We start from the raw sequence: 24,429 nt of genomic DNA, 5'->3' as shown, positions 1-24,429 counted from the left end.
TACGAAGGAGTGCCCCTAAGACTACCAGCTGATTTCTCAAAAGAAACCTTGCAGGCAAAAAGGGGCTGGAAAGAAGTATTTGTAGTGATGAAAAGCAAAGACCTGCATCCAAGATTTCTCCATCCAGAAAAACTAACATTAGAATGGAGGAGCAGATAAAATGCTTCCCAGATAGGGTCAAGTTAAAGGAGTTCATCATCACCAAGCCATTATGACATGAAATGTTAAAGGGACTTACCTAAGAAATGGAAGAAGATTAAAAAATATGTACAGTAAAATGATAACATACTCACAACTATCAACAAATGAACCTTAAAAAGCAAAGAAAACAAAAACAATGAAAACAAAAACTAAGATAACTACAACAGGAACAGAATCAAAGAAATGGACATCCCATGGAGGGTTTTCAGTGGGAAGGGAGGAATGGGGGGAGAAGGTACAGGGAAGAAGAAGCATAACTGGTAGGCATAAAATAGATGAGGAGAGATAAAAATGACATAGGAAACAGAACTCAAAGAACTTATATGTACGACCCATGGACATGAACTAAGCTGGGGGGAATGCTGGAGGGCTGGGTAGTACAGGGCAGAGGAGGGGCAGAGGAAGGACAAAGGGGGAAAAACTGGGAAAACTGTTATAGCATAATCAATAAAATATACTTAAAATAATAAAAATAAACAGGGAGGAAAGATATTAATTTTTTATCACTTGCCTATTCAATGCCCATGGCCACTTTAGCTATAGCAAGTCTCATAAAGGTGGAAATTTCCCTACTAGCAGTGATAATGTCTGACAATAAAGAATTTCAATATCTTTGAACACATTTTACTTTGCTGTATGAAGCTGAAGATAAAAGAGGTAAGCAACCATAAAAAAAAAAAACCTGGAAGTAGATAAGACCACTCCTTTTCTCCTTCATACTACTGCTTTCCTTACAGAAGGAAGCTATTCCATTGTAAAAAAAAAATGGCTGAAGCATTGATGAAAGGGCCTTTGAAATCTGCCAGAATGCGAAAGGGCTTATTAATATTAGAAAGTCCCCACAATCTTGTTCAGTCAACTGACATGCCTCATTCAATCACTCTTTACAGTCAAATAGTATACAAATACATTATTTTAAGCATGTTTTTATTTTCACTGAAACCTAAAAGCTTTCTCTGGTTAACGAAGTATGGTAACCAGATTCTAAGTGTTATCAATTTAAAAGCACAGTAAATAACTTCTGGACAAGCTGGAGGCATAGGTGGAAACACTGTACCCCCTCGCACAAGCAAGTTCAAAGACAACAAAGTTTTAGTAACAAAAGTGGAACCAAAACACAGAAAACTGAACTATACAGAAGTCCAACAACAATGAACCATTCAGCTAGACCTATAAACCAGGCGAAGGAGCTAGTAGTGAGACAGACCGCACAGGCCCCAGCGGCCGAAAGCAGCAGAGGGGACCGCTATTGTCCCACTTTCACCCCACCCCCACATACAGCATCACAACCCAGCAACTGAGTTGTCCCGCCCTGGTGAACACCTAGGACTCTGCCCCTCATAGGTAACAGGCATGAACACACCAAAACATTATGGCTCAAGAAGAACTCAAAGCCCCAGAGCCAATAACTCTAAGCGACCAAGAAATAGCCAACCTATCAGATGCACGGTTTAAAACACTGGTAATCAGGATGCTCACAGAACTGGTTGATTTTAGTCACAAATTAGAGGAATACATGAAAACTAAACTAAATGAAATGAAGGGAATTGCACAGGAAACCAATAGTGATGGAAAGGAAACTGGGACTCAAATCAAGAGAGTGAACCAGAAGGAAGAAAAAAATGACCAGACAGAAAAGAATGAAGAAACAAGAATTCAAAAAAATGAGGAGAGGCTTAGGAACCTCGAAGACATCTTTAAATGTTCCAACATCCAAAATATAGGGATACCAGAAGGGGAAGAGGAACAGCCACCAGTGGAAAACTTATTTGAACAAACAATAAAGGAGAATTTCCCCAATCTGGCAAAGGAAATAGACTTCCAGGAAGTCCAGGAAGCTCAGAGAGTCCCAAAGAAGTTGGACCCAAGAAGAAACACACCAAGGCACATCATAATTACATTAGCCAAGATTAAAATGAAGGAGAGAATCCTAGAAGCAGCAAGAGATAAGGGGACAGTCACCTACAAAGGAGTTCCCATCAGACTGTCAGCAGATTTCTCAAAAGAGACCTTACAGGCAAGAAGGGGCTGGAAAGAGGTATTCCAAGTCATGAAATCCAAAGACCTACAACCAAGATTGCTCTATCCAGCAAAGCTTTCATTTAGAATGAAAGGACAGATAAAGTGCTTCTCAGATAAGGTCAAATTCAAGGAGTTCATCATCACCAAGCCCTTATTATATGAAATGTTAAAGGGACTTATCTGAGAAAAAGAAGATAAAAAAGATGAACAGTGAAAGGACAGCAAACTCACAGTGATTAACCACCATCAATATACTGATGTTTCTCTCCCGCTCTTTCTCCTTCCCTTCCCCTCTCTCTAAAAATAAATATTTTCTAAAAAACTACAAAATGAAAATGGTGAAATTGCCGTATAACATTATACCAAAATCTGTGGTTATTTAAACAAGTTGGTACCTTCGACCTTCCTAAACTTTTTCTTTTCCCCTGAGTGTAGAAGAGGCTGAACTTTAAGAAATGTAATGTCTGAGAACATGCTACTTTGATGAAGAAATTCACATTTTCAAAGGCTTTATCGCTTTCTTGAGAGCATGGCATGTTCAAAAGAGTCATCCACATGTTGCCAAAATCCATTACTGTCAAGAAAAAAATTTTAAAGGTGAAAAAAATTAAGGATGAAATATCAAACTCCCTATGCCAGAAAAAAACTTGACGTCAGAAGCCTGGCATTTACTGTGATTCATCCCTGCAGTGGTTTCAACCTCTAACCTCTTTCAATGAGCGGCTTTAACCACAAGCTAAACTGCAACCTAGAAATCAAGCCACAGCCTGCTTTAATGTTGAGCTGTTGCAACTAAGTAAAATCAGCATTGCTGTGATTCTGTATAAAATGTAGGCTCATCATTGCCAATCACTGGCATTTAGCTTTTAAGTGTTTAACTTTGACTGTAAATTGTTCTGTGCTCCAATTTGACAGCTTGCTTTCTAATGCTGTCAGATTTTTAAAATATGGCAACATCAAATGACTATGAATTAAAATTAGATGCTTTCAGTTTCAGCAAATATAACCAGCATCTTTAGGTTAATTCAGTATAACTTTCGAGTAAGACTAACTTAATTAGCCTTAAACTTATTTTAACAAAGTATGGAAAACTGAGTGAAAAAGATACAAAATTCTAAAAATAAAATAGTATCAAAGGTATAATTTTTTCGACATTAAACTAAAAAACTGAAAGCACACTGAAAAGCAAACAATACTAAAGTTCATAAATGCCCAAAACCTAAAATAATGCCACTACCAAAAAGAAAACTAGCAAGAGTTGCTGTATGTTAGCTGCACTGTAATTACCTAAAACCTAACTACTAAAACTCTATTTGTTGATAAAACCATAATTACTCTAACATTTCTTCAGAACCCAGTGCAATAAAAAGACCTCTGAATTGTTCTGTGCTCCAGCCTTGAACGGCAAGGTCTTGCTGCCTATTTCTCTCTTTATCTCATTTTGAAAAGACATAGGAAGTAAAATATTTTTTCCTACTTCAGATATAACCCTCCCCACCCTCAATTTCATAAGAACACCAAAGATCTCAGAAGGCCTTAGGATTATCAGGCTCATAGTTTGAAATCAAAAGACTTACAATGAAGCTTAGTATTTTCTTTAGTTTATAACTGAGTCCTGAATTACAAAACATACAGAAAAGAAAATATACTTTTTATTCTTCCACAGGGCAGACTAATTAAACCAGAGAAACTATGAATGTGTTCTTAAGTACTCTGTCACTTACCTGCATCTGGCTGCCCACTCCCCATTCATTCTATGAGCTGTCAGCAATCCTGGCTGGCACTGCTCAGCCTGGAAGTAAAGGGCAGTGATGGCTACCAGGGAAGGATAACTACTCTAAGAATGTGTGTGTTCAATAAAGAAAAGAGGCAAAACATCTCAGTCTATGTTTTTAAAAAAGAAAAGGTAAGGAAAGAAAGTGAATTTTGGAAAAGTAATTGTAAGGTGGTAGTTAGAAGACCTGATTTCCAACTGTGAGTTTAGGGCCAATTTCTTTAGTCCCGAGAAAAGAGTAGGGCAGCTGCTGCAGGACTAGCACCAACTCTCCAGGACAGGCACTGGGTTTTTGCTTATTTTTCATTTTAAGTTATACTTTTGAAGTATAACTTTTAAGAAGCAGACTAAGACAAAGAGGAAACGTGTCAGGAAAAACTATATTCTAATTAGTTTGCCACTGTTTTAGGTGAATTGTGCTTCTCTAGTAAATGAGAGGAAAATCTCAGAGGTCTATTAAGAGTATTGAGATTTGTAACAGACCAAAGCCCAAATATTCAAATTTTCACCAAATCTCACCCTTCTGCTATAGAATCAAAGTCCTGGGAATGAGAAGAATGGAGAAAGGTAGAGTAATTGTTTTAATAAGTATGTGATAAATGACTATGATATAAAAAAATTTCAGTAAGCATTACTTGTTCGTTTTGCCATTATACTTGGAATAACAGCAATATTCTATATGCTGACAACTATCAAAAATATAAAAAATGAAATACTAAAACTTTTCTTACTTTTAAATGTTTCAGCTCATGGATTTCCAATACATACTTGTAATCTGACCATGTAGAATGTGCCAGAAGTGAGGCACTTGTATTATTCCAATATAACATCTGAACTACAGAAGATTAATAATGAAGTAAAATGTTTTCATTCTAATAAATACACTTAAAATACAGAAGAATTACTTATGAGGGAACACAGAAATGCAAAATTTAAAAAAACAAGAGAAAGAAGGATACCTGGAGACCCTTTGCTAGAGGAAGTGAATCCAAAGGACCCTAGTCCTACTTACTGGAACATTTTATCATCTACTACTACCCATGCTTTCTCTGTTTGCCAGGACTATTCACTTTAGTACCTTAATTGTATCCTCCTTTGATTGTTATTTAAGAAGATAGAAATTAAAAGCCTTATACAATGTTAAGTAATAAAATTTGTTAGACTATTTGGGAGTAAGAGAAGAGCTGATAGATGATCATAAGGTATAGCATCGATTTATGATAAAAACACTCAGCAAAGTGGGAATAGAGGGAGCATTCCTCAACATAATAAAGGCCATATATGAGAGACCTACAGCCAACATTATACTCAATGGGCAAAAACTAAAAGCTTTTCCACTAAGATCAGGAACAAGACAAGGATGTCCACTTTTACCACTTCTATTCAATATAGTATTGGAAGTTTTAGCCACAGCTATCAGACAAGAAGAGGAAATAAAAGGCATCCAAATCGGAAAGGAGGAAGCAAAACTGTCACTGTTTGCAGATGATATGATAGTGTACATGGAAAATCCTATAGACTACACCCAGAAACTGCTCAACCTAATAAAGGAATTTGGCAAAACAGCAGGATACAAAGTCAATATCCAGAAATCAAAGGTATTTTTGTATACCAACAAAGAAATAGCAAAAGCAGAAATCAAGGGAAAAAATCCCATTCAATATAGCAAAAAGAAAAATAAAATACATAGAAATAAACCTAACCAAGGAGGTAAAAGACTTGTATGCAGAAAACTATACAACATTTCTAAAGAAAGAAATCAAGAAAGACACAAACAAATGGAAACATATACCATGACCATGGACTGGAAGAATTAACATCATCAAAATATCCATACTACCCAAAGCAATGTACAGATTCAGTGCAATACCTTTCAAAGTATCAATGGTATATTTCACAGACATAAAACAAACACTTCAAAAATTTATATGGAATTATAACAACCCCAAATAGCAGCTGCAATTTTGAGAAAGAAGAACAAAGTTGGAGGGATCACAATATCTGATACCAAACTATATTACAAGGCCACTGTAATCAAAGCAGCCTAGTACTGGCATAAAAACAGGCACATAGACCAATGGAACAGGACAGAGAGCCCAGAAATAAACCCAAGTCTCTACAGTCAATTAATATTTGACAAAGGGGGCAGCAAGATAAAATAGAGTAAAAATAGCCTCTTCAACAAATGATGTGGGGATAACTGGACAGCTACGTGCAAAAAAAAAATGAAACTTGAGCACCAACTTATACCATACACCAAAATAAATTCAAGGTGGACAAAAGACTTAAATATAAGCCGTGACACCATTAAAGTCCTAGAGGAGAACATTGGCAGGAAAATCTCAGATATTTAACACAGCATTTTTACTGATATGTCCCCTAGAGCAAGGGACATAAAGGAAAGAATAAACAAAAGGGATCTCATCAAAATAAAAAGCTTCTGCGTGGCTAAAGAAAACAGTATTAAAATAAAAAGAGAACCAACTGAATGGGAAAACATATTTGCCAATGATACCTCAGTCGAGGGTTTAATCTCCAAAATATACAAAGAACTTACACGACTCCACTCTAAGAAGACACCCAACCCAATTAAAAAATGGGAAAAGGACTTGAACAAACACTTCTCCAAGGAGGACATACAGAACATTCAGAGACACATGAAGAGATGGTCAGCCCTGGCTGGTGTAGCTCAGTGGATTGAGTGTGGGCCTGCGAACCAGACGATCGCGGTTCGATTCCCAGTCAGGGCACATTTGTGGGTTGCAGGCCAGTTCCCAGCAAGGGGTGCACCAGAAGCAACCATACATTGATATTTTTCTCCCTCTCTCCTTCCCTTCCCCTCTAAAGGTAAATAAATAAAATTCTTAAAAAAAAAAAAGAGATGGTCAATATCGTTAGCTATCAGAGAGATGCAAATTAAAACCACAATGAGATACCACTTTACACCAGTCAGGATGGCTATCATAAACAAAGCAACAAACAACAAATGCAAATGTTGGAGAGGTTGTGGGGAAAAGGGGTCCTTAGTTCACTTTTGGTGGGATTGCAGACTGGTACAACCATTATGGAAAACAGTATGGAATTTTCTCAGAAAAATAAAAATCGACCTGCCTTTTGACCCAGCAATTCCACTGCTGGTATTATATCCTAAGAATCCTAAAACATCAATATCAAAGAACCTATGTACCACAATGCTCACAGCAGCACAATTTATAATACCCAAGAGTTGGAAGCAACCTAGGTGCCCATCAGTAAATGAATGGATCAAAAAATTGTGGTACATATACACAATGGAATTCTATGCTGCAGAGAGAAAGAAGGAGCTACTACCTTTTGCAACAACATGGATGGAACTGGAAAGCATTATGCTGAGTGAAATAGGCCAGGTGCTGAAAGACAAATACCATATGATCTCACCTTTAACAGGAAGCTAAACAACAAAACAAACAAGCAAGCAGAAAAAAAAAAAAAAACAATGACACTGAAATAGAGACCAAGGGGATAGTGACCAGAGGGGAGAAGGAAGGGAAGTTAAGGGGAAAAAGGGGGAGGGATTTGGAGGAACAAATAGGAAGGACACAGGGATGAGAACTAAGGGGGGTGGAAATGGGAGGGAGGTGGGGAGCAAGGGGCGGGGGAGGCTGGGATGGGAAAAATAGACAAAAAACTGTACTTGAAAAATAACTAAATAAAATAAAATAAAATAAAAAAGTAGGCAAAGGACTTGAACAGACACTTCTCCCAGGAGGTCATACAGAGGATCCAGAGACACATGAAAAGATGCTCAATATCACTAGTTATCAGAGAGATGAAAATTAAAACCACAATGAGATATCCCTTTACACTGGTCAGAATGGCCATCATAAACAAAGCAACAAACAACCAGTGTTGGAGGAGGTTGTGGGGAAAAGGGGACCCTAGTTCACTGTTGTTGGGATTGCAGACTGGTACAACCACTATGGAGAACAGTATGGAATTTTCTAAGAAAACTAAAAATGGATCTGCCTTTTGACCCAGCAATTCCACTGCTAGGATTATATCCTAAGAACCCTGAAACACCAATCCGAAAGAACCTATGCACCCTAATGTTCATAGCAGCATAATGTACAATACCCAAGAGTTGGAAGCAACCTAGGTGTCCATCAGTAAATGAATGGATCAAAAAACTATAGTATATTTACACAATGGAATTCTATGCAGCAGGAAAAAAAAAAGCTCCTACCCTTTGCAACAGCATGGATGGAACTGGAGAGTATGATGCTAAGTGAAATAAGCCAGGCAGTGAAAGACAAGTACATATGATCTCATCCTTAACAGGAAGCTAAACAACAAAACAAGCAAGCAAGCAAAATATAACCTAAAACAGTGAAATAGAGAACAGGCTGAGAGTGGCCAAAGGGGAGAGGGGAGGGGACTTCAGGAGAAAAGGGAAAGGGTTTATAGGAACAAGTATAAAGGACACATAGACAAAAACTAAGGGGGGGTGGAAATGGGGGCAGCACCGGAGGGGTGGGCTGGGATGGGAGTAAAATACAGAAAACTGTACTTGAACAATTAAAATAAATAAATTAAAATATAACAAAACAAACAAACAAAAAAGAACATATAATACAAAATAAATATATCAATATGTAATTCAAGAAAACTATACTGAAATAAAAATTAAACCTGTATGATGAATTTGCTCAGAATTTCTCAGGGAAATTGAACCTGAAAGAACAACACTGAGAAATATATTAGAGTTCTTGAACTTCAGAAAACAAAGAAATAATCCTTTGGGTGGTGGGGCAAAAAAGGTTAAATCACTTATAAAGAGAAAAAATTGGACTGGCCTCATACTCTTGCCCATTATATTATAGAAGACAAAACTACCTCTTAGCTCTACTAAGATGCTCAAGGAAAAGAAATTGGACCCAAAGATTTTTATACCCATCCAAACTGTTCTTCAAGTATAAAGGTTACAAACATATAAGAACTAGTAAACTACTTTTCATGAACCATTTCTGAAAAAAACTACTATAAGATTGACTTTAGTCAATGAATGAGGCAACTATGGCCACAGAACTGTTGATGAACATCAAGACTAAAACAAAAGCAAAACATAACATGTTCTGGCAATGTAACTAACAAAAATTAGGAGAAAAAGAGGCAAAAGGCCAGGGAGAAAACTTAATTCACCAACTGTATCATCTATGTCACTCCATTCAACAAAAGCAGAATGCACACTCAGTTGCACATGGCATACTAATCAGATAGACAATATACTATGCCATAAACTAAGTCTCAATAAATTTAAATGATTCAAGTCACACAAAGTACATTCTCAACGATAATGAAATTAAATCAGAAATCAGTAACAGAAAGACCCTTTGGAAAACTGTGAGATATTGGGAACTAAATAGCATACTTTTTTGTTTGTTTGTACTGTCTTAAAAAAAGAGAGACATCAATTTGCTGTTCCACTTATTTATGCACTCACTGGTTGATTCTTACATGTGCCCTGACCAGGTATCAAACCCACAACCTTGGCATATAAAACAATACCCTAACCAATAATACCCACACCAACCAAGTGTGTTAAGCTAGGGCAATAACACACTTCTAAGTAAACCACAGATCACAAAAGAAACAGAAAGGTAAATCAGAAAGATTTTGAACAAAACAAAAAAGAAAACCAGTCACCCCAGAATCTGTGGGATGCTGTTAAAGTGGTACACAGGGGAAAGTTCATAACACTAAATGCCTATATGAGCAGAAAGGTCTTAAAATCAATGACCTCAAGCTTCCCCTGTAAGAGACTAGAAAAAGAATAGAAGTTAATGCAAGCCAATGAAAGAAAATAATGAAGGTCAAAGTGGGAACCAATGAAAAAATGAGAATCAGAGAAACAAGAGACAATAACACTTTGAGACAATCAATACAATTGATAGAACTGATAAAACTGATATACTTCTAACTGATTAGGGGAAAGAAGAGAATATATAAGTTATCGATATTAGGAATGAGAGAAGAGGTATTACTATAGATTCTACAGATATTAAAATAATAAGGGATTATTATAAACAATTTATACATATTAAATGTGACAAGTTAAATTAACCTTATTGATACATTATATCTATTTAATTACTATACATAAAGATACAAATAATCAAGTTTGCTCAAGGAAAAAAGTGATAACCAAAAAAGTCTTATATCTACTAAAGGAGTTAAAATTGTTTTAAAAAACATTTCTACTACAGGAGTTCTGGCCAAGATGGAGGTATAGGTAGAAACCCTTCGCTTCCTCACACAACCAAATAGGAGGGTAACCACCAATCTAAAATCAATAAACTATCAAAAGCACCAGAAAATCAAATTGCATGGAACTCCTACAACCAAGGAATTAAAGAAAAAAATCAACCAGAGCAACCAGACCAGTAAGGTGCAGACCACATGGACTACTCAGAAAAACTGCCTGCCCTGGTGAATGTAGAGGTGGGGCTTCCCGGGAGGGGCTTAAGACTTAAGGGAAAAACTGAGACTCAGAGCTGACTGTGGGCTATGACTGGGGCTGCCGGCCTGGGAGTTTCTCCCAGTCTCACTCCAGAGTTCTTTGAAAAGTGCACTGGAAATGAGCAGGCAAGCAGCACTGTTCCCCCACTGGTCCCTCCCCACAGGCAGCACCACAGTGCAACAAAGAGGGCTGCTCTGCCTGGGTGAATACCTAAGGCCCCTCCCGCCCCCTTACAACCCATCAGCTGCGTCAAGACAAAGAAATATGGCCCAAATGAAAGAACTGAGCATAACCTCAGAGAGAACTAAGCCAGTAAGAAATCACCAACCTATCAGATGGAGAATTTAAAGCCCTGGTAATTAAAATACTCACAGAACTGATTGAGCTTGGTTGAAAAATGAAAGATACCCAAAATTAAATAAAGCAGAATATTCAGGGAATCAACAGTGACAGGAAGAAAACCAGGACCCAAAGTAACAATTTGGAACAAAAGGAAGAAATAAACATCCAACCGGATCAGAATGAAGAAATAAGAATCCACAACAATGAAGAGAGGCTGAGGAATCTCTGGGACAACCTGAAATGTTCTGACAGCCGAATTATAGGGGTGCCAGAAGAACAAGAAATTGAAAACTTATTTGAACAAATAAAAAAGAAAAACTTCCCCAATCTGGTGAAGGAAACAGACTTCCTGGAAACCCAGAGAGTCCCGAAGAAGTTGGACCCAAAGGAGAACACAGCAAGGCACACCATCATTAAGTTACCTGAGACTAAAGACAAAGAGAAAATCCTAAAAGAAGTAAGGGGAAAGGAAAGAGTTACCTACAAAGGAGTTCCCATTAGACTATCAGCTGATAGTTTCTGATTTCTCAAAAGAAACCTTGCTGGCTAGGAGCTGGAAAGAAGTATTTGAAGTCATGAAAGGCAAGGACCTACATCCAAGATTACGCTATCCTGCAAAGCCTTCATTTAAAATGGAAGGGCAGATAAAGTGCTTCCCAGATAAGGTCAAGTTAAAGGAGTTCATCATCACCAAGCCATCATTACATGAAATGTTAAAAGGGACTTACCTAAGAAAAAAATCAACAACATGAACAGTAAAATGACAACAAACTCACAACTATCAACAAATGAATCTGAAGGAAAAGAAAAACAATGAAAACAAAAACTACCCAAACAACCAGAACAGGAGCAGAATTGGAGAAACTGGATATCACATGGAAGGATTTCAGGGAGGAGCAGGAAGGGAGGAATAGGGGGAAAAGGTACAGGGAAGCAGCATAATTATAGATGGACAAAACAGATGGATAGAGGCATAAAATAGATGGATAGAGGTCAAAATGGCATAGGAAACAGAACTCAAAGAACTTATATGTACAACCCATGGACGTGAACTAAGCGGTGGGGAAAATGCTGGAGGGTTGGAGACGCAGGATGGAGAGGGGATAGTCAGGGGGAGGGAGAAATTGGGAAAACTGTAATAGCATAATCAATAAAAAAATACTTTTAAAAAAGGTAAAAATGTGCCCTCGCTGGTATAGCTCAGTTGATTGGGCGTGGGCCTGTGAACCAAAGGGTCACCGGTTTAATTCCCAGTCAGGGGACATGCCTGGGTTGCAGGCCAGGCCCCTCAGTATGGGGTGTGCAAGAGGCAACCACACACTGATGCTTCTCTTCTTCTCTTTCTCCCCTTTCCCACTCTCTAAAAGTAAATTAATAAATCTTTCTTTAAAAAAAGGTAAAAATGCAACTGAAAAAATAAATAAATAAAAACATTTCTACATAGAAGAATCTTGATCCCGGTGACTTCACTGATGAATTTTATCAAATATTAAGGATGAAATAATGCCTATTTTAAACAAATTGTTCCAAAATCTGAAGAAAAGGGAACACTTCCCAGTTTACTATATGTAGCTGGCATTACCCTGAAATGAAAACTACACAGAGGTTTTATAACATTATATGTGAGTGTACTGTTCATTCAAAACAAGTAAATCCAATTTTTAGGAAGTCTACTAGAATGTATCTTTTCCCATTATTTCTTTTGGTAAGCAATTTTAATCTTATTATCTGGGGTTTTTTAATAAAGTTCAGGGTAATACTATAAGATTTTATTATATTTCTTTATTACATTAGTTTTATTCTCTTTCTACAACTTCTACTCCTGTCTGCCATGACTTTCTTTCACTCATTTGGTATTTTTCTTTTTGTTTTAGATTCTAGGGGACTTCTTCCACTTATCTTACACATTACTCTTTTGGCCTTTAGATGTGTGCATTTATACAGCATTTTCATTAAATTTCATTTGGCAAAGGTATTCTAAGAAGTATATTCTTTTTCAAGAATCAGAATCACATTTTATAGATGTTATATATATATATATATATATATCTTTTCTATGCTCTTTTTCTTCTAGGGTCAATTCTCTTTGTCATCTTGGTCATTTCAATAGACTTTAAAGAGAGAAAAAGAAGAAATAATTGTGTTCGGTCCTTGGTAAACCAGAAATCTGATTCTTTTATTTACATAGCAAATTTGGCAATATACTTACTGTTAATATTAACAGAAAAATTCATTTTGTGTTGTAGACCATCTTGTCTTTCAGAGATAAATTTAATCAATTACAACTAGTTAATTACAATACTTAGCTTGTCACCATTACAAATAGTAATGTGATTTAAAGAGTTCCAGAGCAAGAATCAGGAAGATATGGGATCTAATGACTAGCTATTATATCCTAAAGAAGTCTCATACTGCTTTCATGTAAATAAATAGTTGTCATATAGACTAAGACGGTCGATTATAACTATTAAAACTTCCTTAAAATTGCTTTTGTTTCAACTAATGGTAGACTAGGTGGTTTGCTAATTCAAGCAAACCCTACCATTGAAAAAAAAAACAAAAAATACTTCCAAAACAAAAATCAGAGAGCCAACAAGTTAATACTAACTTCCAGGCCAGAAACTGCTGGGAACCCAGCAACAAGCAAAAACACTGCAGGTGATTTTATCCTGCAAGTGCTTCCCTAACTGGAAGATGTAACTGAAAGGCTAGGACATGCTTCTGTCAAGAGTCAAAATACAGTAATCAATACCCACTGGGACCCTACATGGTTGCACCTCAGTACTAAAGGTGAACTGGAAGTAAAACAGCCCAAAATTAGTCTGCAGCCTGCCTTTGAATCACCTCGAGGACCAGTAAAATCTCACGCCTTAGAACATAAATGAATTAAATGGTCCCCTAGGTACTGAAAAATAGAAACAAAAATCCTTCTGGAGAAAGGTATCATCATATCTCATGATTTAGTAATAGAATTTCATTAATATTCATTACTAAAATTACATAAGTACAGGTATAATTTTTCTGAAAAAAAAAACACATAGTAACCTTATAGTACATCAGTAATTAAAAGATGTCCAAATTGTTCAAAATTCCCTTTACTATTCACATAAATTTGTGGGCATTCAGAAAAATTAACAAGACTGTAAATACAGAACATATTACAGTAAGTCCAGTTCAACATTTTGTAGTTTGGCTAAGTCTTTAAAACACATTTTGAATCTCAAGACATTTTGTACAGTCCTTCGGTATTACAGATGAACACACTTTAAATGATACTGGCTGTGTTTTAAAAACCAAACAGTAATGGTTTTATTTTTCAGTGTAGTCTACTTTAGGAAAGAAGGAACCACGCCCTATATGATAGCATGTTAACATTCTGAAATCAGCAAAAATAGAAAATGCACCTGTTCTGCAATTTAAGCACAGAGCTATAGTAGAATATATACATATGACTTAATATTCTATCTTCCTTATAATCCAATTTAGCTCATTTCCCCAAATCTAATTATTTTCTTTGCCAGGAAATAGTGATCTTAAGATATTATCTTTTAGAGCCCTGGCTGGTGTAGCTCAGTGGATTGAGCACGGGCCTGTGAACCACACGTTCGCGGTTCAATTCCCAGTCAGGGCACATGCCTAGGTTGCAGGCCAGTTCCCAGCAGAGGACTCATGAGAGGCAACCATACATTGATATTTCTCTCTTCTTCCCTTCTCTCTAAAGATAAGTAAATAAAATATTTTTAAAAAAAGATATTATCTTTTAGAAGTTTAACTACTTTGACAATGTTGAATTTTAATATTATCAAAATGGATCAAAAATAGTCTTTTAATGTGCAAATAGCTATAAATGAGCCATCAATATCTTCTTTCTCCCTCATGCCATACCTATAGTATCTGGGAGGTCTAGCAGTTCATTGTGCTGCAAGTCAAGGTTGGTTATCTGTGTGCAGTTTCCAATCTCCTTTGGAAGGTGTTCAAGTTGATTGTGAGCTACATCCAGCGTAATGAGGTTACATAATTCACCTGTGAATTAACCAACATAAAAAGTTAATAATTTTTTAAAAGTATATTAAATAACACCAAAAGAAAAAATTTCATATTTTGTATCATAATTATACTTTCTTTCGGAAAAAGCTAAAGTCAAACACAAAATCTAGAACTGTTATTTGAAAGTGGCATCTTACAAATACTGAAATATGTTCTACACCTGAAATATGCTGTATCTCAATTATACCTGAAAAAAAGAAAAAATGACGAGATAAAATTTAAATGTTGACTGTAAATGATTACCATTCAACATTATATAAAGTAACCAATTCAACCACAAACATTTACATTTGTATATTCCAAGAGCTCACTGATTATTTAACAAAATTCAACAAAATATTAGCTTTGATTCAATTTCAGAGTCACTTTCTATTTCAAAATATATAGGCTCTCAAATAGACATATCTTCTGGTGTTACATAAGTAAGTAAACAAACTGTTTCCCAATTTAATAGTACTCCAAAAAAGTAAAAAATAAGAAATATTTCTCATTTTCATTCCAGCTGAAAGGGCTGTATCGACAATCCAGGTTATTCTTAATGTTATTCTCTGTTGAAATACTTTATAATTTATAACAGATATATTTGTTCGCTCACGATTTTTTTTAAGGTAAAGGCTGAAAAAAGTAAGATGAGAAAATGAAATGCATAGAACTCTGAAAATGGGTGTGGCATACATTATATCAAGCCACAAATAAACATAGGCAAAAAAAAAGAGAAAATAGAAAAACTGAATTTCATCAAAATTAAAAACTTATGTGTATCAAATGACACCATCAAGAGATTGAAGAGCAACCCACAGAAGGGGGAAAAATATATGCAAATCACACTGAGTTAGCCAAAAAGTCCATTTAGTTTTTTGTGTAAAATAAGAGACATATTTTCATTTTCACCAATAACTTTATTGATTTGGGTATTTTGGGTATGTCAGCTATCTCCCACTATTGGCTTCTAGTTAGTGGGTAGAGGCCAGGGGTGCTGCTAAACGTTTTCCAATGTATAAGACAACCTCACAGCAGAGAATTACTTGGCCAGAATGTCAATAGTACCAAGAAACTTCACAAACCACTTCTGACACATTCAATCAGTCACAGCACCTTTTCCACACACAGCACAAATCTGTCCTTTGCATTGCAGTTGCATTTTTACCTTTCTTAAAATAATAAAGCATAATATGCCAAAAATGTTGCTTTATTTTCTTCCACCTTCAATATTAAAATGCTTACAAAAAATTCACCGATTTTGACGTTTTTTAAATGCATGCTGATATGACAGCTGTCACAATACAATCTAAAAAAATCGTTTCGAATGAAGTTAAAGACAACTAATCACTGCTACAGCAATTATATGGGGAAAAATTAAACTTTTGGGGAAACCCAGTAATTCATAGGTTAAAACAGAACAAAACACCAAACATATTTGTAGGCTTTTTCACTATTCGGGATGCCAGTTTGGCACTTCTGAACACAGAACCAAATTAATTAGCAACATCTTAGGACAGTAACTTGCATTAAGACTATCTAATATTAAAACTAAAAAAAACAAAACAAAACCCTGAGTGTTTTTTAAAAGCAAAATATAATCACCTATACTCAAGTTACATTAAATCCCTTTTGATTTGCCCTGGCTGGTGTGGCTCAGTTGGTTGGCTGGTTTTCATCCTGCAAACCAAAATGGTACAGGAGGTTCGATTCCCAGTCAAGGCACATGCCTAGGTTGCAGATTTGGTCCCCAGTTAGGTCATTTACAGGAGGCAACCAATTGATGTTTCTCGCCCTGTCTTTCCCTCCTCCTCTCTCTAAAATCATTACGATTTAAAAAAATCCCTTTTGATCTGTGTACATCACACGGTAACACACTTATTTATTTTAATCATATATTCTCTCCAGGAAGTTATCCTCTAGTAATACGGCTCTGCAAATAAGAAAATCATGTGAATATTAACACATAAGAAGAGTGTCATCTAATAGCACTAACACTTCTTTCTCACAATCTAGAAATTCCTAAAAATTGTGAAAACAATGAAACTCAGAAACTGTGATTTAAATTTTTTATCAGCATCAGCACACAAAAATACTAGGTAAATTTGGTCTGTTAATGCATGAAACATAATAAACTCACAACTAAGTTCTATACATTATTGTGAGTTATACTTGAAAACTATTTTAGATTTTCCCTAAAATCCATGCATAAATTTTAAGAGATTCTTGAAGAATATTTTCTCTTAAGAACTTTCAATTTTCTTCTGTCCAATAAAAGAAGACCTAATAAACTTCAGAGAAGTTTATCTTTATAAAATGTTCCATGAAAATCTAAAATATTCTCCAAACTAATACAGAATTTCCTACCTAATGCAATTAACAAAAACATTTTTAGTGTGGTTTTGAAAAATACAAAGAATTTAAGATCTCTCGTGGTAGGGGGTAAATCTGGTGGCAGGATAGAGCAAAAAAGGAAAAGAACTCGTGGACCTGGACAACAGTTTAGTGATGGGAGGGGGTGAGGGCAGTGAGTGGAGGTGGAAGAGGGTTTAGGGATGATAAATGATAATGAAAAAATATACAATAAAAAATAGACTACTAAAAAAAAAGCTCTCTCTCTTTAGAGTAACACCCATAACTGCCCCAGCTCCTCTTTTTGAATCAAATAATCAGAAACATTTGAAAATTCTGAAAATACAATAAATTCCATACTAGACAATACTGTGCCAGGAAAGGAGCCTATGTTACAATTTGCAAGGGACAGGATATAAAATCTTTAAACAGTTCATGGGATACATTCACACCATTTACTATTTCTATACTCTGTCCAATTATAGAATACCTTTAAACATTTGTTTCACCACATATGATCTGAATAACATAAAAAACAAAAGTCTACCTATGATGGTTCTAATGGATAATAAACAAGATATTAACAGTGACTTGTCACTGACTGGGTTTAAATGTGGTCTTTATATTCTATTTTATACATTTGTATTTTGTGATTTTTAATTGTTTTTGTACATTTTTTAAATTCAAAGTGGAAAGAAGGAAACTGAAGAGGTAACTAACACTACCAGTCTCTCCTACACTCCATGGAAGAACACTCTCTGATCCATAAACAGAAGTTTCCTATTTGTGGAGCAGATGTATCTTTCAGTGAAAACGAATGCATCATGCTATCATACTGATGACATCAGCCATTAATATGCATCTTATGACTCATATATGTTCCACATTTACTAAGCAATCTTTTGACTTTAAATTTGACTCTCCACATAGATTTGCCAATAGAGACAACACTGACTTCATTCATTTATTCATTCTGCAAATGTTTACTAAACACCTACCATGTGCTAGACACTATTCTAGGGACTGAGGATACTACAGGGTAAGGAGACAAAACTCCTGTCTTCATAAAACTTACATTTTAATAAGGAAAAATACACCAATTAATAGATGATCAAGGTGAGGACGCGTTAAGAGCTATAAAAGAAAATAATGCAGGCTAAGAATAAGAGTGCGATGAGGAAAGGAGAAATTAGAGGTACTAATAACAAATAAACAAGAAAAGTGACCCTGATAAAGCAGCACTTGAGAACAGACCTGAATAATGGGAGAGGGATGAAACAATGGTTATCTATGGGGAGGGTGTTCCAGGCTGAGTGAACGAACAGAAAGCAACAAAGCCTCTGAGGCAAGAGAGTAGTTCAAAACACAGAAGAGGGTGAATGTGGCTGGAATAATGAATAAGGAAGAAAGTGGTAGGAGATGAAGTAGCCAGAAGTCAAATCCACTGAGGGTCTTGTAGACGAAGGTATAGACCTTCAGCTGTGACTTGAGGAGTAAGAGTGGGTTTTTTTAAATTATTACTATTTTTGGAGCAGTTTTATGTTTATAGAGAAACTGCACAGAAAGTAGAGTTCTCACATACCCCCTTCCCCACAGTTTCCCCTATTCTTAACATCTTGCACTATATGGTACATTTGTTACAGTTGATAAACACTGATACATTAATATTATTAACTAAAAGTCCATGTTTTACATTAGTATTCATCCTTTGTGTTGTCCAGGCCTATGGACTTTAATAAATGCATTATTAGCATGTATCCATCATTATACTATCATACAGAATAGTTCCACTTCCCTAAAAAGTTCCTGTGCTTCACTTATTTATCCCTCTTTGTCTCTCCCAGAGCCCCTGGAAACTATTGATCTTTTTCCTTTTTCCTTTTCTAGAATGTTATATAGTTGGAATCACATAGCACATAGTTTTTTTCAAATTGGCTGCTTTCATTTAGCAATGTGCATTTGAGGTTCCTTCACATCTTTTTGTGACTTGATAGTTCATTTCTTTTTATCGTTGAACAGTGCTCCATTGATTGGGTATCACATTTGTTTATCCATTAATTTATTGAAAGACATCTTAGTTGCTTCCAATATTTAGCAATTATAAATAAAACAGCTAAAAACATTTTGTATGCGGTTTTTTTATATGAACTCTTTTGAGTAGATAACTAGGGCCATGATTGATGGATTGTATAGTAAGACTATGTTTAGCTTTGTAAGAAATTGCCAACTGCCTTTCTAAGTGGCTGTATTAATCTGCATTCCCACCAGTAACAAACGAGTTTGTGCCAGCATTTGGTATTGTCAATGTTTTGGATTTTAGCCATTCTAATAGGTATTTAGTGATGGTGGTTGTACTTTTAAAGTACAGTGTTATAGGATATAAGGTAGCTTTATAGAAAAGCAATAATATGTGTCAATGTTTACCACCAAAACCAAAAACTTAGAATCTATTCTTAGTAAAATAAGATTATAAACATAAAGTAGAAGGTATACACATTTACACAGAGAGATGAGTAAATAGAGAAGTGTGATTCTAACTAGATTGATTGGTAAAAGCTAGACTTTAAAAGATAAACAGGAACTACAAAGATATTCCCAGAAAAAGAAATAATATGAAGAAAATAGAAGGCAAAAAAAAAAAAAATCATGGGCTCCACAATTCCTTTGCTAGGTGTATGTATTCAAAAGAAATGAGTCCTTATGCTTAACTACAGTCTTACATTACAATAACACAGTAGCACTATTTTTATTAGCCCAAGTTTGGAACTATCAAACAGAATGGATAAACTGTGACATATTCACACTATAAAGTATTATGCTGTGAGAATGAACAATCTCTGACTACATACACCAATATGATGAATAATGCCAAGTGGAAGAAGTTGGACACAAAAACATACAAATATTCTATGATTCCATTTATATTAAAACAAGGAAAATTAATGTGTGTTGGTAGAAGTCAGGATACTAGATTACCCTTGATGGGAAAAGTGACTGAAAAACATGTTTCCTGGGTGGTCTTGATGTTCTTTTTTTTTTAACTTTCTCACAGATTTGAATGGACGGATTGGAGAAGGTAGTTAGAAAGCACAGTCTGTTAGCAAGCTACTGCAGTTAGCCCGCATAAAATAATATGAAGGACTACAGAAAAATCAAAAGCAGTGGGATGAACAGACCCACTTACAGTAGCTACCAGGAGAGGTGGAAAAGCAATTGGAATGCAACAGAACAATGATTCTTAAATTATGTATAATGAAGGCTCAGTTTTGTGGTTTTGTTTTTTCCCAATTTGTTGGGAATATCCTAATATTCTGTAAAATACAAACTTCTATTTTTTGTTCTTGTGGCAAACCGGTAACAAAAAATTGGTGGTTCCACACTAGTCTGGTGAATAGGCCACACCTTGACTACAATTAGAACAAAAGAAAAAAAAAATCCTCTGATTCTAAGATCTTGCACCTGGTTGACAGAGAAATGATGCAATTAGAAAGATAAATGGAATCTGAAGAGTTTTTAGTGAGAAGTTATATTTTAATCACACTGAACTAGAGACACCAGTGAGACATCCAGGTAAAACATCTAATGGTTAATGGGGGGACCCCATACAGGTGTGGAGAAAATATGATCTTGATAGTACATTTTTGTTCCAAACAGGGAATTCAGGTTAGTGTCTGCAAAGAGTCAAGTATTGGGCTTCTAGCTAATGGCAATAGTGGAGGCCTGGATAAATTATTGAAGCTTTGGATAAATTATTTTTAAAAAACACAGTATAAAAGCATGCAGGGAGAACAAAAGCAGGTAGAAACTGAAGAGAATTCAAGTCTTGTCAAAAGAGAATTCTGATAGGCAGATTTCTGAGATGGCTCCAATGATTCTGCCTCATATATATGTGTACACATTGCATAATTACCCTTTCAGAGTAATCTGAACTCAGTGACTTCCTTCTAATGAAGGGAATATTGCAAAGGTGAGGACATGCTACATCTGTGAGTAGGTTACTTGCTAGCTAAACCTTTCAAGAAGCAAGCTGCCATGCTGGAAAGGACCAATATGGCAAAGAACTGAGCACAGTCTCCAGCCAACAGCCAGTAAGAAATTGAAGCCCTTTGTCCAACAACCTGCTAAGATCTGAATCCTGACAACAACCAAATGAGTCTGGATGCAAATCCTTTCTGAAACAAGTCTTCAGATGACATCCCAGCCCAGGCTTTCACCTTGACTGAGAGACCTTGTGAGAAACCCTGAATCAGAAGATCCAGTTAATCTGTACCCAAGTATGAACCTCAGAAACTGAAAATGAATATTGCTTTAAGAGGTTTTGTTTTTTTTTACAGTAATTTGTTACACAACAGTAGATACCTAACACAGGAATCACACTGGATGAGCTCCACATCTGTAAGACTTTTACCATGAAGTTATAAATCTGCCTGTGGAAAACAAATCTCAAGTAGAAAGCCAGAGTCCTATTAGCCTGAGAAGCCAGAGGACAAGGTCCAGAGTTATGACAGTAATTAGAATTCAAGGTTAGAAACCCCAAAAAGGAGGAAACTACAAAGAATAAAGTCTCAAAATCTGTACATAAAAATCCCTCAAATTCTTGACTGGCTCCAAAAATACACCTATAGGAGAAAAAACTGAAAGGGGCCCAGGTGGAAAACAACATCTATAAGGTCAAAAAAGCCACGCAAAAAATTTGACAGCAGCCATGAGTTGTAGGTAAGATTTTAGAATTTTGGTCCTACCAAGTTAGAAGGATAAGGTAACAAAGTCCTAAAATGACCAAAGGACAGAAGTAAAGACCACATCTCAAGACTAGAATCTGCCCTGAGTTTAAGGACATAACCAAATAGAACCACCCTAAGAGCTAAGTCCAAGACTCTACAGGGTCAAAGTAACTCAACAATAATTTAGTTACCTACCAGAATAAAATTTAACTTTTTATTTATTTCTTTATTTATTTAATCCTCACCCATGGGTATTTACTCAACAATAATTTAGTTACCTACCAGAATAAAATTTAACACTTTTTATTTATTTCTTTATTTATTTAATCCTCATCCATGGGTATTTTTTTAATTGATTAGAGAGAGAGAGAGAGAGAGAGAAAAACACTGATATGAGAGCAAAACACCAACCAGTTGCTTCCCATACGTGCCCCAACTGACTGGGGATCGAACCCACAACCTAGGTATGTGCCCTGACTGAGGATGAAACCCACAGCCTTCTAGTATATGGGGTGGTGTTCCAACCAACCATGCCACCTGGCCAGGGCACATCTCACACTCTTTTTAGAGGTCAATAACAGAATCCCTAGTCATTACAGTATCATCTGTTTATACTATACAATCAAGAGTTTCCAGACTGCCCTGACCAGCGTGGCTCAATTGGTTGGGCATCACCCACAAAGCAAAAGGTCACTGATTCAATTCCCATCAGGACACATGCCTGGGTTGTGGGTTCTGTCTGGTCAGAGCGCATGCAGGAGGCAACCGATGAATGTTTCTCTCTCGCAGCAATACTTCTCTCCCTTTCTTTCTGCTCCCTTTCCCCTCTCTCTAAAAATAAACAAATAAAATCTGGAAAAAAAGTTTCTAGATAGACTTTTATTTCTTGCCATAATACAACTAGTAAATGGACAAAATACAGTTGTCCCCCCTAATAATGTTCCAAGACCCTCAGTGGATGCCTGAAACCAGATTGTATAGAACCCTATATATACTATGTTTTTTCATGTGCATACATAGCTATGATAAAGTTTAATTTATAAATTAGGCACAGTAAGAAATTAACAACAATAACATAGTAAAATAGAATAATTATAATACACTGTAGTAACCATTATATAATTATGATATTTCTCAAAATATCTTAATATGCTATACTCGCTGTTTACTTAAAGGAAACACTTTACAGCTTCGCTTTGGCATATCCAAATTGCCAGCATCATTGTCTTGAAATCTGGGGCCATTATTAAGTAACATGAGGGTACCTGAATACAAGCTCTACAATACTATGACAGTTCATCTGACAACCAAGATGGCTACCAAGTGACTAAGGGGCAGGCAGTATAATACACTGGAAAAAGGAATGTTTCACGTTCTGGCTGGGACAAAGTAGAAAGGCATGAAATTTCACCACACTATTCAGAAAAGTGTGCAATTTAAAACTTATAAATTATTTACTTCTGGAATATTCCATTTAATATTTTCTGACTGTATGTAACTGAAACCAGGACAGTGAAAATGTGGATAAGGGCCAGTCTGCTGTATATAAGAAAAAGGTAGAGGAGAAAACAGCCATACATAGTTGTGACCCTGGACATGAAGGAAAGAAACTATACAATTGTCCCACATAATTGTCTGGCATGATCCAGGCCCTTAAAAAAGCAGGGAACCAATACCAAACAAAGGCCTATAGTCTTACTGAGTAATGGTAAAAGACGTGAGTTTATAAAGGGACAAGTGTCAGAATATTTTAAGCAGAATTTGAGAGATAAGAGACATACAAATAGATCTGTGCAATCTGCAGAAAAAGTCCTTTCAGTCTTTGCCTAAGCACTGATCTGCATATATATATATATATATATATAAAAAGAAATTACCAAAGATTACGCAAAGAACCAGCAAAAATAAGCCCATAAAATTCCTAGCAGTCACACAGGCTAGGAATAGTCAGAGTTCCTACCAGGCAGAAAGAAAAGACCTCATAATATACAATGCCATCAAGGAAATTCCTCTGAAAGATACCAATTTAGTAGTGTGGCTAAGTTAGATCTAGACTATAGGCTACTCTGAAACCATCATAACAAAGCTTAAAAGCCAGCCACAAAAGGAGCAAACTGACTCCAAGCAACGTAACATTAGGTCAGAATGAAGTTCAGCATTATTTGAAAGAATACAACAAAATCTAAGACCCAAAAATGTAAGAACTATAATGATGGACATCCAATTTAAATTATCAAGCATGCAAACAAACAGGAAAACATAACCCACAGCCAGGAGAAAAGTCATTCCATAAGCTACCATATACAGAAATAAAAGAGATGATGGAAGTAGAAGACATTGAAAAAGCTCCGTATGTTCAAGAAAACAAAAACAAAACAAACAAAAACTCCCAAATGCAATATATGCTAGTTAAATGTATATTATCTAAAATTAAAATTTCATTGCATGGGATTAACACTAGATTTAGACACTGAAAAACTAGTATGTAGCAA

The 24,429-nt window shown here is 35.8% G+C and overlaps 1 protein-coding gene across 2 annotated transcripts in view; it reads right to left on the bottom strand.

Moving 5' to 3' along the window:
* Positions 1-24,429, bottom strand: part of SHOC2 (SHOC2 leucine rich repeat scaffold protein) — an 83,863-nt gene that overhangs the window by 22,469 nt on the left and 36,965 nt on the right. For both annotated transcript variants that reach the window (XM_053668640.1, XM_037165614.2), the window contains exon 3: positions 14,721-14,858. In XM_053668640.1, coding sequence (XP_053524615.1) covers positions 14,721-14,858 — 138 coding nt within the window. The remainder of the gene's footprint in view (positions 1-14,720; positions 14,859-24,429) is intronic.

Source organism: Artibeus jamaicensis, unplaced genomic scaffold (assembly GCF_021234435.1).
Source record: "Artibeus jamaicensis isolate MK-2021 breed Jamaican fruit bat unplaced genomic scaffold, CSHL_Jam_final contig_490, whole genome shotgun sequence".
NCBI classification, from domain to species: Eukaryota; Metazoa; Chordata; class Mammalia; order Chiroptera; family Phyllostomidae; genus Artibeus; species Artibeus jamaicensis.
Note: the sequence above shows the minus strand (reverse complement) of the source record. Positions and strands in the feature narration are given on the sequence as shown.